Raw genomic sequence first — 18,634 nt, 5'->3', positions numbered from 1 at the left:
TGTTGCCAGCTCCTCATATAATAATGAAGTGAAAGATTCCATAGAAGTTTCCTAAAAAGTAAGTTTCTGAATCGTGTTCATAACAGTGAAACAGAGAGAGAGTGTCCATAGCTTTGTGAAAACTATTGCTTTTCACATGACTGTCTCAGGCTAGGTCTACACTGGGGGGGGGGGGGGGAAATCGATTTAAGATATGCATTTAATTCGATTTAATTCGACGTATCCTATTCGACTTACCCCGCTGTGAGGACGGTGGCAAATCGACCGCCGCGGCTCCCCCGTCGACGGTGCTTATTCCTCCTGACGAGGTGGGAGTACGCACGTCGATTCGGGGATCGATTTATCCGTCTAGATGAGACGCGATAAATCGATCCCTGAGAGATTGATTTCTACCCGCCGATCCGGGCGGGTAGTGTAGACTAGCCCTGACTCACCTAATAGGAGCATTGCACTGCCAATTTTGAATAACTACTTTACCTCAAATATATAAAGTTCAATAGGACCAATGCATTATATTAATAGTCTATGTTAAAGACAAGTTTTATATAACATTGTGGAATGCAGATTATTTTTTTTAATTATTATTTTTCTAAAAATTCTTTTTTTTAAAAATTTGATGGTTTGTTATGTATCTATTTTGTACTGCTTTGTAAGGCCTGATTTTCTAAAACACAGTAATACCCTTCAATGACAATTTTAACAAAAAGCATAGGGTACATAAACTACATTATTTCTTTTTAAGAAAATAATGTTGCCTATTTTAAATGGCATGTAAGCAGTCCAAAGCAAATTTTATTTTTTGAAAGTTCAATGTACTGAATACTGATTTTCTAGTAGTAAAGTACTATTTTTCATTAGACCAAGGGCAGCTCTAATCCATCTGTCTGCGTCTCTCAACAATTGCAAACTATTAAGAAAGAAAACAAGGCATGTAACTAGCTTCTTCAGATAAGTAGTTTATTTAGTATACAGGTAAACTGACTTCTCCCATTAGTAGTAGAAAAACTAGGGGGGAAAAAAGCCCCGCAACGTCTGAAAACAGGTAAGGGCAAATTCACTAGTAAAAGAAAAGCTCTGTCTGCCCTATCCATAAATACCTAAGAAAAAAAATCTAATTAGTAACTGTTTACATTTATGTGCCCACCTCAAGGAAGTTAGCATGTTTGACATGTGGGATCCTTAAAAGCAAACAATCTATTCTTTAGATCCTATCTTCTGGTCGCTAACATTTCAGTAATACTTTCAATGTTTTCCTCTCGTGTGTCTAAAATATTATTCTTTATTACCACCGGGATTTTTTTAAAAAGGAAACTAGCTTGTTCAGAGTATGAAAATATGGAAGAAAGGAGAATTGTCCATTATTCGTCCCTAAATCCTTAACCTAGATCTACTGTCTTTTCTACATTGGGAATGCTTACGCTGCATCTGGAAAGCACTTTATCGTGTGAGAGAGAACCTTAAAGGTTCTCTGCCTTCTCTCCCCAAACAGTCATCTACCCATGAAGAGAACTCCAAACACACACATTTATGGAAATTTGATATGCTAATGACGTGCTAGTCAGAGGGGACATCTAGCTATATATAATAAAGAATGAAATATTCAGAAGCTCTAACTAGACAAGTAGAATCATCATAATGAAATTTATTAAAACTCTATAAGGAGGTAGTGAATGAGAAAGCTTCTACTTCTGGAAGAACAAGGGTCTCTAAGACCAAAATCTTCAAAGCTGGATACCTAATATTAGGTACCTAAATAAGTGGCCTGAATTGCAGAGGTGCTGAACATGGAGCTACTGTTCCTCAGCACCTCTGAAATTCACACCGTATATTTAGGTAACTAAATATGGGTTGCACTACTCATTTTGAATTACTTATTTTGTACCTTAGGCACACAAATTCATGTAGCTATTTAAGAAGAGCACTCCTGAATAAGCAGGATAATAAATACTGACTTATGCTGCAAGACAGTGCTTGCAAAAAAATTGATGAAATGGGCTTATCTCCTTAAAATAGAAAGCAAATAATCACACAAAAAAGGAATACAATAACAGATCCTAGATCTATTTAATCTGCCTTTCAGGACTGCTATGCCAATTTATATGTATTGCAGTACACAAATTCTATGAAGCAGATACAAATGTTTTTAAAAAAGTAAAACTATCAATTCTTTCAGAATATGAGACAATCTCTGGGCATAGATTCAAAGGGCTATTAATAGGTGAAGTTTGGGGAAACTTAGTATTCTCTGTCTCTACAGCCCAATTCTTTAAAACTTTTAGGCAAGAACATGTTCCTTTATTAAGGAGAGTGCTGAAATTCTAGACAACAGAAGTCTCATAGAAAGTATACACCAGAGCCCCCCAAACTATGGGGTGCATGGAGGAACATTCAGGGGGGCATAGCTGGGGCCCGGGCCAGCCCCTACGTGGCATTAGCCACTGACTGAAGACAGGATACTGAGCTAGATGGACCATTGGTCTGACTCAGTATGGACATTCTTATGTTCTTATCTATATACGTATACATCTAGATATAAAAATTATTCTAAAATATTGGCAACAAGAGGTTTATCAAACAATTCAAACAAAAATTCAACATGTTTATTACTGGAAGGTAATCTTCAGATAATCTAGGATGTACACAACTAAATCTACTATGCCTGATCTAAGAAACTGGAATCTGCTTTATCATCTCAATTCAATGAAGGCCTTCAACTGGGTTGAGAGGCTATTGTTGGTTACTAACATTTAAAAAGAATATCGACAGTATAACTTATTTTCTTACACAGGTATCAAGAGAGAAAGGTAATTACAAATTTAAACACCAAGTGCATGTCTTGTAAGAGCAGAGCTTAGGTAAATGACTCCCTCCCAGAAATAATGCCACTAAAAAGGGGAATGAGATAAGGATGTGTGTTATTCTATTTGTTTGAACAACAGAACTGTCTACTGGGGGGAGGGAGAGGGGAAACTAACATGAATGTTACAAGACCCAAAATTGAAACCACAGGGGAAAAAAATACCCCTCTATGTAGATAACATAAGCACGGCCATACTGGGTCAGACCAATGGTCCATCTAGCCCAGTATCCTGTCCTCCGACAGTGGCCAATGCCAAATGCTTCAGAGGGAGTGAACAGAACAGGCAATCATCGAGTGATCCACCCCAGCTTCTGGCAGAGGGTAGGGACACTCAGAGCATAGGGTTGCATCCCGGACCATCTTGGCTAATCACTATTGACACACCTATCCTCTAGGAACTTATCTAGTTCTTTTTGAATCCTGTTATAGTTTTGGCCTTCACAACATCATCTCCTGGCAACGACTTCCACAGGTTGACTGTGCGCTGCGTGAAGAAGTACTTCCTCCTTTTCTTTGTTTTAAACCTGCTGCCTATTAATTTCATTGGGTGATCCCTGGTTCTTGTGTTATGTGAAAAATAAATAACACTTCCTTATTGACTGGTGAGGAGAAAGTGAAGATTTTATAGACCTCTATCATATTCCCCCCCATCCCACTCTTAGTTTTCTCTTTTCCAAGCTGAAAAGTCCCAGTCTTTTTAATCTCTCCTCATATGCAAGTTGTTACATACCCCTAATAATTTTTGTTGTCCTTCTCTGTACCTTTTCCAATTCTAATACGTCTTTTTTGAGATTGGGTGACCAGAAATACATGCATTATTCAAGGCATTGGCATATCCTGGATTTATATAGAGGCATTATGACATATTATTGCATCTTATTCAATTCTCATCTTTTGTGCCAGCAGTTCTCCAAGAGCTAGCTAGCTTTAGCCAAGTCTTGGGCTACAAAGTAAATATTTTAAAAAGTTAGTGTATATACACTAATGAAACAAGAAAATATAGTAAAGCCCAAAACGTCATGTGTTCTCTAATGGATCTCAGAAAGACAGAAAGAAAGAAAGAAATCTTAAATATATGCAAGTGAAACTCATTTTATAAAACTAACTTCCCTCATCTTCTGCAAAAATTCAAGAAGGAAGCCAAAGCCTGAAATAAACAATATAAGTAGATTACGGGTTCTCAAACTTCATTGCACCGTGACCCCCATCTGACAACAAAAATTACTTCACAACCCCAGGAGGAGGGATCAAAGCCTGAGCCTGCCAGAGCCCTACTTCCCCGGGTCGGGGGGGGGGGGGGGCGCAAAGCCCGAGCCTCACCACTCTGGGCAATGGGGGCCAAAGCTGAAGCTCAAGGGCTTCAGCTGTAGGCAGGGGGCTTGCAACCTGAGCCCCGCCGTCCAGGGCTGAAGTCACGTAACCTTTCCATACTCAATGCTTATAAAACCGAAGTTACTGTATTTTTTTTTTTTTACTGCCAATTATAAAGGGGCACTGAGGCCTTAATTAGTGGTTGTAAAGTTCTTTACAATCTTTGGATGGAATCCAGTGAAAAGCTTGGGAATCTTAAAAAGAACCACAATCAGGTATAGATTACAACTGCTTTCAAGAAAAATCCAATGAAAAAGAAGTAGCCATGTCATTAAGGGGGACTGCTCAAAGATGGGAGTCTTCTTTTTAATATCCAAAGGGTTTTTTATTCAAAATTCAAATCAGTAAACCAAGAAATGTTTTTTGAAATATTTTTGCAAAATTTCTTCAGCCATTGCTTTTCCTGTAATCCATATTGAATTCTCTGGAAAGAATTTGTAGGTAAAGAGGCCTTTATTGAGTATTAGTGCATCTTTAGCAACTATTTAGAGTATGTCTATGCGTACAGTGCTGCAGCACATCTGGTGAAGACACTCTATGCTGGCGGGGAGAGAGTGCTCTCCTGTGGACATAAAAGAAACTACCTTCATGAGTGGCATAAACTATGTCGGCGGCAGGGCTGGCTCCAGGCACGCGCTTGGAGCGGCACCTTGTAACGGGCAGCCAATGTTGGGGTGGCGGGGTGGCGCTCGGGTTTTTTGTTTGTTTGTTTGTTTTGGTTCGGTGGTGCGGTGCTGGGGGGGGGGTTGTTTTTGGTTCGGCGGGGTGGCGCTGGGTTTTTGTTTTGTTTTGGGTTCGGCGCTCGGGGGGGGTTGTTTTTGGTTCAGCGGGGGCGGCGCTGGGGAGGGGGGAGGGTTTGTTACGGCGGGGCTTTTTTTTTTTTTTTTTTTTGCTTGGGGTGGCAAAAAAGTTAGAGATGGCCCTGGTCGGCGGGTGCACATCAACACTTGTGTCGGTGTAATTTATGTTGCTCGGGGGTGGGGGGTGGAACATTCACACCCCTGGGCGACATAAGTTGTAGTGTAGACATAGCCTTAGACTTCTCACTTTTGTGTTTGACAGGTACTGTGACTTTTCCAGGAGCCTGAATTTGGTAGAGCATGCTGTGCCTCAATAGATAAAGGAAAATGATTCTGCCTATTTATTTCTCTAGGCTATTTTGAAAGGAAAAGCTGCTATCCAACATGACCCTGGGCTTTAATTGTCCACAATCTATCCTCAAATACTGTAGAAATTAGTCTGTTTAATACACGTTGCATTTCAGCTGCCTCTGAGCAGTATGCTTTGATGGTAACTAAATATAATCAAGCTATTGTTGTGTGTGTGTTAGATTGGTGTGTGTGTTATATGTTCTAAACTGGCATAGTTTCCCAGATAAATGTAGTTTTATTTGGACCTTTTATTGATAGATGGCTATTGTTGGTAAACTGCCACATTTCCTGGGTACTTGTTAAAGATAAAGGAGAATAGACAGGGTCTAAGATGTCACGATCCCTGGAGGGAATGAATACGCAAACTGACTGCAAGGCCTTTTGTTATCAAATTCCATTTACATGGAATTTGCTGTCTGCAACTCTTAAGATCATTGGAGCTGCAAAGTTGGAGCTTTAGTAGAGTGGGATTTCCTTGATATTCTGCTCACATATTTCTCTTGTATTAATTTGTGGTTTTGCAATTTATTTTAATGTTTTTGAAAATACTGATTATGTCCCCATCTCCTTTCCCATCAGAACCTCCTTTCAAAAGAGGTAGAAAGTTAGTGGGTTTTCACGAACTATCAAAATAATGAATTAGATGAATCAAGTGGCCATATCCCAAACTACATTACATTTGAGGAGTATACTGCAGGGACAGTACACATATTACATACTGGAAGTTGTAAAGTACACAGAAGCATAAGCAGGATAAGAGTACAAAATATATATTTATTTCAGGGCCAGGAACACATGTAGGAGGCACAGGAGAAATCATACCCTGAATCAATAGTAGACTATATGCTCAGCAGATTCTAGTTCATCCGCATATTCTGTTTTGGTTGTTTGGGCTTTTTACAACCATTTTGATTTTAGGTTGCCTCACTAAAGAGTCAGTCTTTATCAGGCAGTATTTTGGGGCCATTCACCTTCTCAACACACTCTGGATAAAATTAGCTCTCTGATTTAGGAGTCAGCCTATCAGCTGAAACCATAATCATCATTTTTAGCCAGGCACTCTTGAAATTCTTGATGGCATTCACATTTTTTCTGGCCTCTCTCTTCAGAGTGTATCATGTCACACCATCTTCCCCCTTTCACCCCGCACCAATCTCCACCCTCAGTTCCCCCTGCAAACAAATCTGTTCTCACTATTAGCCCAGAAATTGAGCTATATTTACCTTGCCTCTAACATGTATTCAGATTAAATTTACGCAGCAGCAACTTGCTTTGTTGAATTGGAGTATAGCTTTTGCAAAACAGACTCTTATTTGTTTCATTGGATATCTTTTGTGTTTTGTACAGAATGGAGTACACTGTGTTTAACAAATAACGGAGGTCTATTCTTGAAAATGAAAATCCTCAATTCTATTCTTGATGGAGGTGCATGGAGTTTAGCTGGCAGCAGTTGCTTGTGCCTATGGCTTCATTTTGATAGTGTACCGTAGATAGGGTGCATGCTCCATTCATAGTGGAGCATGCACAATCAATGAAGCATCTACCATCCTTTTGTCCTGGCCCCACCACAAGCGTATGGCCACAATTAGTGGCTCTAGGGGGCTCTGTCTGCTCCCGCCCCCCCGAATTAGATGTTTGCTCAGTAACGGGCTTTTTTATATCCATGCCCTGGAAGCTTTGGGATCAGTAAAACACTGATCCCGTATAGACTTACACACATGCTTAACTTTATGCCTGTGAGTAGTCCCATTGACTCATAGTACATAAAATTAAGAATGTGCCTAAGTCTTTAAGGAATAGGGCTGAACATAGCAGGTCTCTGCTACTCTAAATTTAGAAACGATCAGGTCTGACAGAGGATTCTGTTTGTACAATGCTTAGTACAATGAAGTTAAATCTCCACTTTATTCTGTGGACACTTGCCACTCAGAAATTATCTTTTTAAAATATTAAAAGAAAATTGTTCTGTCTACTGTCCTTCTGTAGCGTCCATATAGCTTTAAAGATTTCCAATTTGTTTTGAAAAAAGTCCAGAACTCCATTTCCACTAGATGCCATTTATTGCATAATCAACCGACTTCCATGCTTTTTTACTATATTTTGTTTCCTTGCTAGAAATAACTTTGTACAAGCCTTTGTGATTTTGCATGTGCTATTTGTGTATGGTTTGTTTCAAAGATTACTTCATGTGGAGAGGACTTAAAATTCTCATTCCAGTGGTGTTTTGGGTATGTTTATTTTCTGCCAATAATTCTTTATTTAACAACTCCAAATGGTGTTCTAAATTGCTTTCCCCCTTGTGATTTCTTCAGCACTGCTTGTTGCAGTAATTTAATGGGCCACAATGTTGCATGGGAACGATATCTACACAGAACTTCATACTAAACGTCCATTAACTTCGAGGTAGTGGCACTTTGTTTAGTGGATGCTCATTCTATTTGGTAATCAAAAACATTTCTCCACTTATTCTTAGGCTTGGTCTACACTTACCCCCCAATTCGAACTAAGGTACGCAACTTCAGCTACGTGAATAACGTAGCTGAAGTTCGAAGTACCTTAGTTCGAACTTACCTCGGTCCACACGCGGCAGGCAGGCTCCCCCGTCGACGCCGCGGTTCCCCCGTCGACGCCGCGGTACTCCTCTCGTCTAGCTGGAGTACCGCAGTCGACGGCGATCACTTCCTGGTTCGACTTATCGCGTCCAGACAAGACGCGATAAGTCGAACCCAGAACTTCGATTCCCAGCCGCCGAACTAGCGGCTGGGTGTAGACATACCCTTAGAACTTATTTTGCTAATTTTATAAAAACTATGTACAGTCTATATGTTCTACCTAAACTCATTCTGTGCCTCCCATCACAACATTATTTAAACCCTCCAGCATAGGAACCACGTGTTTGTATAACGCCTAGCGCGGTGGAGCCCCAAATCAGCTGGAGCCTCTAGGCCAGTGGTTCCCAAACTTGTTCCGCCGCTTGTGCAGGGAAAGCCCCTGGCGGGCCAGGCCGGTTTGTTTACCTGCCGCGTCCGCAGATTCGGCCGATCGCGGCTCCCAGTGGCCGCGGTTCGCTGTTCCAGGCCAATGGGAGCTGCTGGAAGTGGTGCGGGCTGAGGGACGTAAGTTACCTCATCATCCACCTTCAAACTCCTCAAAACTCTCCTTTGCCGTGACATCTACATAAAACTCTACAGTGAGACTGTTAGTGTGCTAAGACCACTGCCTATCATGCTGACAAATATTGTCTCATTGTTTCCTTGTACTGTCTCTATGTACTATCTTATCCATCTGTTGTATTATACCTGCATTGTAAGCCACTTGGGCTAGGCAGTCATGTGGTGTCAGATCTTTCTCTAAAAAAATAGTTGCTATTTCGACAGGATGCAGAATGTTGCAAAGTGCAGATAGTAAATTTATGTAATATGTTCAATCACTCAATAAGCAACCAATATTTCAATGTAAACTCTCAAATTCACACAGCATCATTCCACCACACAATGGATTATTGAAATGGCATCTTTGAGACCTCAAATTTTAATTATAAAATACCAATTGTGAATATTAGAAGTTACTAGTTCAAGTAACAACTTCAACCATGACTGTTGGTGAAGTCACATAGGTCAATTTGCCACTGTTCATTGTTATACCATTATTGGCATCTTCTCCATTCTTAACTTCTCATATCCAGCTACTACTTCCTCCTGTCGTCTTTGAACGCAAGCCTAACATTCTTCTTCCCCAAACTGTCTCCATCTCTTTTGTAGATAGTCAAAATATTCCAGCAGCATCTTCTTGATTTTCCCATCTTGTCTCTTCATAGAACGTCATACTGCTCATGGTAGTAACATGAGACTTACAAAGAATATCTACTTGTCTTCACACTCAGATAATCAGACCAAAGACAGATAATCAGACAAGTCTGAATTATATTGTCACCAGTACTGTACTTTTCTTCCTCTCCAACTGTTTTCAATTTCAGACTACACAGTGGTAGGAAGTGGAGATATTTATAAGCACTTCATGTTGGTGGTTCTAGTCCACTGGGGCAAAGGAGTTAGCAAGTCAAATACTACATCAGTCATTGCCTCTTATTTAGTTTCACCCCATGGAAACACCTGAGATTTTGTAATAGGACAAGTATCAGAGGGGTAGCCGTGATAGTCTGGATCTGTAAAAAGCAACAGAGAGTCCTGTGGCACCTTTAAGACTAACAGATGTATTGGAGCATAAGCTTTCGTGGGTGAATGCCCACTTTGTCGGATGCATGTCGGATGCATGTAATAGGACAATAAACCCTGACTGATAGAGTAAAGGGTAAAAATTCTATTTGGTTAGCCAGTGTTTTTCAAATCATTGTGTGTACCACTTTAACTTATTTCCAAAGTATAAATCCTTTCTCCAGAGTACAATGCTTCTTGACTTTGCAATACCAAGTCTGATATTTATTGGGTTCATTATGTCCTAGATATTATACCAAATCCTTGTGATTCATTTGCTCACCCCTAGGATATGCACTCTTTAAACATTTAATTGAAACACAGATCTATTAATAGAGAAATATTCTTGATCCATATACCACTTGATGGTTATTAGAAGTGTTTTACTTGATCATTTGCATTTTGAGATTTGGACTTTCAACATCCAGATTGAGGGTTCCTGACATCCCTGTGTGCTGCTAATCAGGCAGAGACATCAGCCATAATTTAAGAATTTTGGTGCCAATTTTTCTTTCAATCATACCTGACCTATTCATTCTCAATTCTGAAGTCCCAAGAGCACATTTAAAAGACTCAAAAACAGAAGCATTCCCACAACCCCTTCATACTGAACATAATCATGGGCGGGTCTTTGAAATAGCAGCTCAAAATCAGACAGCCTGAATTACCAGGTAAAGTTTACTTCCAAGAAATGGAATGCAGCCAATCCAGACTGTTAGAGCCCATAAATTTAGAGATAGGAAACTAAATCATTAACTACTCCTGTAATGTCCCTGAAGACTAAGCTTAGTTCAGGTGGATGCATCAGTTGAGGTCTGCAGATCCGAAGAGAATAGTGGAAATTTCTTCAGAGTTTTAGAAATTGGACCCGTTTTAGTCCAAGAGGCAGTACTGTATTCTTGCTTCTGCTGACTCCATAATCTTATTTTCCAAACTCCCTCTGTCCACTCTTTTGTAGCTCACTCTGTACATCAAGTCTGAAATTTAATTGGAAGCTCTGTGGGATTGGGACAATATTGTCTTATTTGAACTGAGAGGTGCCTCACACACTTTTCGGTGCTGTGAAATAAAATAAAATCTCCCTCTCTACTTGAATATTCCCTACCTCCAAGAAGAATATGAGCTATTCCAATCTTTGGGCTCCCTAATACACAAGCATTCAGATATAACACATCAAGAGGCATCCTAGCTTCTCAGGTTTCATTAAAAAAAAGTGAATTGCATTTTCTTAAGGCTCACAGCCAATCAAAATATTTATGCACTCTGCACATTCGAGTCACACTTGGCCAATCTAAGGGAGAAGAAAAACTAGACAAAGAAAATCTAACATCACTTTAAGCACAAAACTGTTCTAATTTATCTTTGGAAACTGAGTTGCCTTTTACTGAATTTTATAAAAACAAAATGAAAGCACTGTGCATTATACCAAAAAAGTGATCAAATATTGTAACATTAAGTCCACTAACAAGATCAAGTTATATGTTAAGATCAATTCTATCTAAAGGGAGAGTGGTCAAATAGGACAAAAACTGAAATCTATTCAAAGCAAAAATTTTGTCTCAAGTCATCATTCATTCAGTTGTGTGCATATGCAAGATAGAAACAAGAGGATCAAACAATTCCCCAAAGTAATTATTCACAATACAGATTTAAGAGATGAGGTATTATATAAAATACTACATACTTAAAAAGAATATAAATTTACCCACCCTCAGGATAACATTGTTCTACAGTTCTATGTAATGGGGAATTTTGCTTTTTCAGTGCATTGAAATAAGGTTACTCAAAGCTACCTAAATTTTTAAAAGGTTTCTTTTTTCCCATTGATATAGAGTAATAAGATAATTAGTATTCCATTATCAGTGTCCACCTTTCTGTTAATGATGCTTCCTAGCACAAAGTTCGTTCTTTAGAAACTAACTAGCTGACTGGCTACTGTGGCTGCATTTTGTTCATATCTACTTAAGCATTTTTAAACCTCATTGAACAAGAAAAGGTCTACTGCCAAAAGATCCAACTGAAGGTACTCTCTGGTTGTACAGACTTTTTTTCCCCCCACAGCTTCAACTGTGAACATATATGGCCCAATTGCCATTGTTCTGAACACAAGAGATGTTCCATATTAGAGATATTCCTCCACTGTGGCAAGAAATACACAATGCCTCCACTTCAACTGCGCCTCTTAATACTTCTTAATTTTGACTCCATTATTTCCCTGAAGCCACAAAACAAAATAAAAAAAATGGCTAAAAATGTATGATGAAAAGCAAAGAAATGGGCTGAACAATACTGGGAAGCTAACACCTAGACTGATCTAAATAGGCAAAGCTATAATGATAGATTAACAGGCCACAGACTGAGAACACATTAGTCTACACTGGTGACAGTCTGAATCAGAGGAAAGAATGATAACATTTATTCTTAAATCTATTTAAACAAGTAACATGCCAGACAGAATTGGGGGGGGGGGGTCTTGAAAAGTATAAATGTTACCTCTGATTATTCTTGTACTTACAGACATACATACAAACAAAATAAACAAAAATCCTATTGCTTTGAATCTGAGTTTCATATTTGTTACCTTGGTTTATGAAATGAAATTTATACCGAAATTATCTTATCTCTTAAAGGGAAAACTAATATGAACCACAAAAATTCCAGTTTGTCCGTGGAGGTCATGGTAAAGAAAAAGTATATATAAGCACTCTCAATTTTTTTTCCCCCATCATCAATACATTAAATTATTTCAGATACTTTGCAACATTTAAAAAACAATTATACTTCATCTTTCTGCCCATGTATGTGGCACCGTCTTCATACTTCTACCAAGTTTCACAAGCCAGAGAGCCTGCCTTTGGCTGAAAGATACTGGATGTTATACCACATCCATAGTCAGAATGAATGCTGCTTAATGTATACATTTGACTATTAAACCTCCCTGGGCATACACTGCTACAGGTCAACCAATGTCAATCTTACCAAGTTTAAATCATTTGAAAGGAAGAAAGATTTCTCAAGTCTCACATTACATCCAAATACATTACTTATTCATGATCAACATTGTCATTCATGTTCTGTGTATAGCTGGACTAAAGATGGGTAGGCATATTCTGTTCAACAATGTCACCTTTCTACTTTAAGACTTGTATGGAAATTGTTCAATTTGCTGTGCATGAGGAACACAAGGAAAAAGAAAAGTAATGGATCATTTACTCCTAAGTATGTATCCAACAGCCACTTGTTGTTAAACACAATTTTCTTTCCATCTGGACCCTTAATTTAACAGTGCATTAAAGATTGTTCACTGAGTAGTTCAGTCTAAAGTAAACTTATTTTGCATTAACACTTCTGAAGACAATGTTCAAATTAAACAAACTTAATGAAATAAATCTGCATGAATATTAACTAAAAGGCCCTGCATATACTTTTGAAAAAATTCTTAATATAAAAGCCTGATTTATGCCCAAGATACATAATTTTACCTTTTTAGTTTATTTTTTAAAAAGAAAACACTACATTCAATTGAATTATTTCCATCTGTCTTTTCAAATTCGAAAAAAAGTGAAACTGAAAAGTCTATTTTCAATGCTCAAGTTAAAGGAAGTGGAAACAGCATAAAAAAAGGTGAAGTAAATTAGATAATTAACTTATTGGTTTAATAAGGTATGGTGTTAAAAAAAAAAGCCTTCCCTAGTTTTAAGTATAATTTTTTTTAAACTGGGTCAATCTGTCTTCTATGTATCACAGTTATGTTCACTCATCCAACATAACAAATTCTCATTTGAATTTTACCAATACAGTCAATAGGAAATAATAGTATTAGACTTTTGCAATGGTTAGCATAAGGAAAACTAAAAACACATCTTTCTTTTAAAAACCTATGTTCAGATCAAATAAATCTGATGAAGTTAGATATCTATGCAGGTAAGAAAAACATCAGTACAGATAGCCCCCATGATGGGGGCTGAATTCACCGTGGGCCAACGTCAGCCCTGGAGGAAAAAAGGTACAACTCCTATATACACCAATAGTAACGCACCTGTTTACACCTAATTTGATCCTAAAGCAACGAATCAGAAAAGCTGTCTTCCCTTGCACACAAGTTAGCTCACAGATTACTACAGGCTGCAAGAAAGTTCTAAAAGTTTCCAAACTACTTGCAGTATGTGACAGAGGTGTCCAATTACTGTAACACTATAATGTGGTCTTTAAAATAAGCTGAATTGAATCCCAGGGTGAAATTCCTTGCAGAGTTTGGAGTTTCTCTTACTAAAATAGGTTTTTACAAGATGCTGTCAAACTGAAGGTCATATACTGCACTGGCAAACATGGAAGTCCAATTCAAAGATCAACTCTAAAAAATAGCTTAGGGGATGATACAAAAATTAAACTTGCCATTTAATTTTAAAGTTTATTTTTAGTTTGCTAGATTGTCACATAAACTACAAAAATCAAAGTGAAATTAAGGACTAACCCTATAAGGCTAAAAAGGTCAAAGGCTATAGAAACCCTGAAGTCATCTTTTCAAGGTTGTGAATCTAAATGCAAGTAAACTATATTAAATGTTATGGTGGAGATTTTACATATAAGCCAGCCATTCAAAGTCATAGGTCTCACAGCTGTTATAATTTGGTCCCTGTCATATTTAAATTTTGAAATATTCCAAATGCTGTGAAGGCATTAAAGTTAACACCATATTTAGTAATACAAATTGTGGCTGCTGTGGGAACTTTAAATTTCCTGACTTGTTCACTGGGGACACTCTCTATTATAAACACTGCATTAACAACTTAGTGGGGGGGAGGGATAGCGCAGTGGTTTGAGCATTGGCCTGCTAAACCCAGGGTTGTGAGTTTAATCCTTGAGGGGGCCATTTGGGGATTTAGTTGGGGATTGATCCTGCTTTGAGCAGGGGGTTGGACTAGATGATCTCCTGAGGTCCCTTCCAACCCTAATAATCTATGATTCTATGAACTTTAAGCATTTAAGTTTTGTGGTTAAAAGAAAAAATGTGATACAAGTACTGTGTGTTTATATGAATGTTTTCAAATATAAATGGAATGACACACTGGGTGCTTTTAGTTCAGTGAGTAGATATTCATGAATGCAATAGGCATATGCAATATCTGTTTTAGTGTGTGAATGTGCACGTATAAACTCTGATCACCTGAGTCAGCCACAACATGGCAATGAATGTACAAAGATTTGAGAACTGACAGACAATTTACTCTCCTAGCAGCTGGATAAAGAACTATGTTGCAGTTTCTGAGGAACAGGAACCTCTTCATGTTCCCAGCCCCAGGATAACTCCAGCAATCACAGCTACTGCTATCAGAGGTAGAAGAAAAATATGAAGGCGTTACTTTTTAGAGTGTGGAGGAACGGAGTGTTTACGAAGTGTACAGCCAATTCACACCTCACCTGGCCACTACTGATGGGCTAATTTCTTGTTGGTATGCCAGAAGTGAGCCTTAAGAAGCTATATGAATGAGTAGAGGGTAGTAGCTTTGCAAATCAGTATTTTAACATTTTTTTTATTTTTTCTTCCTATAATTTAGATGAACTAAATGAAAGGTAGTTTATCACTAATTTTATATTTAAATTATTTGTTCTAAGCTACATACGCTAGAGGGGCCTGGGACAAGCCCAACCCTCCCAGCAGAAGGCTCTGTATGTGTTTGGGAGTCCCTGTCAGTCTTGGATACAGTGGCAGGAAAACATGCCTCACTCTCACACATAGAGCCCTCTTGGTGGTGGGGTGGAGTTGGTGTAGGCCTCACATACAAGAGCCATCCACTGGGGAGACAGGCAGGGAGACTGCCACCACTGGTCTTCTGGATAATTAGAGCCTTCCCAGCTCCTCAAGCCACAGTCTGGTTTAGGATGAAGGAAATCTCAGCTGTCCCAACCTCCCTGCAGAGGATTGTGTGCATGCCAACATAGTCTGATTTATTGTGGGGACAGCAGGAGTATTCCTCCATTTTTGGGTTACGTAGAAGGAGACATTGATACATTTGGTGAGTGTGTGGAGGGAGCAGTATTAATTGGGATGCAGAGAGCAGTTAGCGGGAGACAGGATGACAGCATGCAGGTTGAGACACTGGCCTATTTCAGTCTAGTAAGCAGGCTTAGTCACTGAGTTAGTATACGTTGGGTAGGTCCTGCACGTCCAAGTATTTAAAACACAGTCCTGGTTAAGTTTTACAAGTCAGAAAATAAGTATTTGCTTCACAGAAGTAAGAATTTTACCACAAATTAATCATTTCATGTATTTCAGAAATACATGACCACAGAAGACTTTGAAATTCTTTAAATCATTAGTTTACTTTGCAACATAATATATGAATATAATGCAAAAGCTGTTAAAATACAGGTCACAATGCAAATGGAACATACAGCTCTGCAGAGGTATGTAATAAGGTTTATATTTTAAGGCCACCAATATACAAAGCATAGTATATCCCTCTCAAATGAAGAGTTACATAGTGAATTATTCCTGCCAGGTATTTTATAGACAGTCTCACAAGCAATAATAGCCATATTCCAATTCCATTTGCACCAAAGAAAATAAAGGAAGTTGAAATGTAAAGAGTGTCTCAAATGGAACACGTTCACTGTGCGCTCTGTTAACAGTTTTGGAAAAGATCCGTGATTTTTTGGTACACATGAAGAGCCCATAGTTTTCCCCTTCCCCATACTGAAGAGGACAGGGACATCACTTGCTTCTGTTGGACTGGAGGATGGGGTACGTGGTGGGCAGGCTAGATTGTGGGGACAACATTGCTTTCTCATTGCTCTCTCCAGCAGAGATCCTTCAGAAATTAATTACATTTCCACTACTTCCCATCCATGGTGGGAAAACACCCTTTTTTAAGCCAAAGGCTCCTTTGGGGACAGCTGTGGCCAAAAATTCCAACAGCGTGGCTCCAATGAAGCCCTGCCAGCAGGGAGCAGTTGGAGCAGAGTCAGAGCAGCAGGGGACTACAGCTGCTGTGGATTCACAGAGCTTCCACATGGATGGTTCTGCGACCCTGCAGGATCTTGGGGTATCTGCTGGGTTTGTGTGCAGACCCCACCCATGACCACAGAATGTACAGGAAACTCCACAGGAGAGGAAACTCCATTAGGTGCCCCAGTGTGCCATTTAGCCCTTAGCTCCATGAAAGACTTCAAAATATGAAGTTAGAAAATAATCCATGCTACTCTCGTGATGGAAAGATGTCAGTTATCTTGTATATAGCATTGCTGAACAAAGACAGAGCTAACCAAAGAAGATTTTATAAAAGAGGATTTTTAAAGTCAGAGCTGAGATTATTCATTCATTTTTGCACCCCAAAAATATGTAGACACTTCATAGAAACAAATAAATGAACAGTCCTTTCCCTGAAACAGTTTATGATCTAATTCACACAGGGCAACAAATGAGGGACAGGGACACAAAAATCAATAAATAAAATCAAAAACAGGAGGGGAGAGAAGAGGAAAGGCAAAGGATACAATAAGATCAAAATGTTACTCAGCAATGCACCGACATGTCTTGACAGTTCCATTATAATTTTTTTTTAAATTGTTTCAGGTTTTCTCCATTGTAATTATCGTAAGAGACATGGCAGAAATGTGTTTTTAGGAGGATGCCTGGTGAACAAGTATATCTCTTGGACTGTTTATCCCTTATAGCTGCTATTCTTCAAGTGCACTTGAATATACACCTCTACCTCGATATAACGCTATCCTTGGGAGCCAAAAAATCTTACTGCGTTATAGGTGAAACCGCGTTATATTGAACTTGCTTTGATCCACCGGAGTGTGCAGCCCCTGCCTCCCGGAGCACTGCTTTACCGCGTTATATCCGAATTCGTGTTATATCGGGTCGTGTTATATCGAGGTAGCGGTGTAGAAAGATTTTTGAACTGTACCTTTTATATATTTCAATAGTACTATAGAGAAATTTGTGGCAGCCAGTAAGTAGAGAGCTTCAATTGCTTTGCTTTCCTAGTGACATGCTATAAATAATTTTGGTAAAAAGATCATTGTCAACGTCACATAAAAAAAAAAATCACATGTCCTTCTTGATTACATGCTAACACTGCCATGCTATGAGACTGTTATAACAGTTAAATAGCGTAATGGTTTAATAAGAAAACCAAGTATCCATTTTGGATGCTCAGATAATCTTGGGCCAGAGATTCTAACAAATAAAACTGTACTCAAACTACATAAGGGGAACATTTTCCCACCACCACACATTGAAAACTCCAGTTGACATTACTAGGAGTGCTGCATATCCAGTGATCTAAAAACAGATCCCTTAAATTGGTAAACTTTTAAATGTAACAATAAGATATTTTTAAAATTTGTAGAAGAGAGCCATTCAGCCACTAAAGCCTCATTCCCTGAATGATACTTTATTGTCACATAACATTTTATTTTTGATGATGATCTTCGTATTATAGTGTATCTTTAGCAATGCTAGGTTTTGAATGAAGATGATCTTTTGAGGAGCCATGTTTTGAGACATAACATTCTGAAAAAGTTGCCAACTGAACTGAAGTTTTCCTGGCATTTTTATCCCAAAGATTAGTGTGTGAGGGAGAGTAAGATATGGTACAGTTGCATTTGATCATTTTTTACATGAGAGTAAGAAACATCAGACTTTTCCACAATGGTAACTCATTAATGTGAACAGGTCCCTTTGTCACATTTGAAGAAGCTTGGGTTTAGAAATGGTTAGGTGTTGTGAAAAATGTGTACTGTGCATGTATATTACTTTATTTTCCTTAACACATTTTCAGCCACCAACAGGGCAAAGCATATTCCTGGGGGAATTCTGTGCCAAAAAAATTAAAAATTCTGCACACAATATTTTAAAATGCTGCAAAATTCTGCATATTTTGTCAAACATAATATAATCATGCCAGTTTCAATTATTTTGGTAAATTTCAAAATATCTGTCAGCAAGTATATCTGTAACAATACAAACCAAAAAAAGATTCTGGTAATTTTTTTTTTTTGACAAATAGATTCCTTACTAGGCATAT

At 38.5% G+C, this 18,634-nt stretch overlaps 1 protein-coding gene across 1 annotated transcript in view; it reads right to left on the bottom strand.

Moving 5' to 3' along the window:
• The window catches only part of MAP3K1 (mitogen-activated protein kinase kinase kinase 1), a 98,588-nt gene that overhangs the window by 42,997 nt on the left and 36,957 nt on the right, over nt 1–18,634 (bottom strand). Inside the window, exons 5-7 of the mRNA XM_065406682.1 lie at nt 16,582–16,602; nt 8,400–8,430; nt 5,060–5,123 (exon numbers count right to left, since the gene is read on the bottom strand). Of these exons, the coding sequence (XP_065262754.1) occupies nt 5,060–5,123; nt 8,400–8,430; nt 16,582–16,602 (116 nt within the window). The remainder of the gene's footprint in view (nt 1–5,059; nt 5,124–8,399; nt 8,431–16,581; nt 16,603–18,634) is intronic.

Source organism: Emys orbicularis, chromosome 6, assembly GCF_028017835.1.
Source record: "Emys orbicularis isolate rEmyOrb1 chromosome 6, rEmyOrb1.hap1, whole genome shotgun sequence".
Taxonomy (NCBI): domain Eukaryota; kingdom Metazoa; phylum Chordata; order Testudines; family Emydidae; genus Emys; species Emys orbicularis.
The sequence above is the reverse complement of the archived record's forward strand: the minus strand, read 5'-3'. Positions and strand labels throughout refer to the sequence as shown.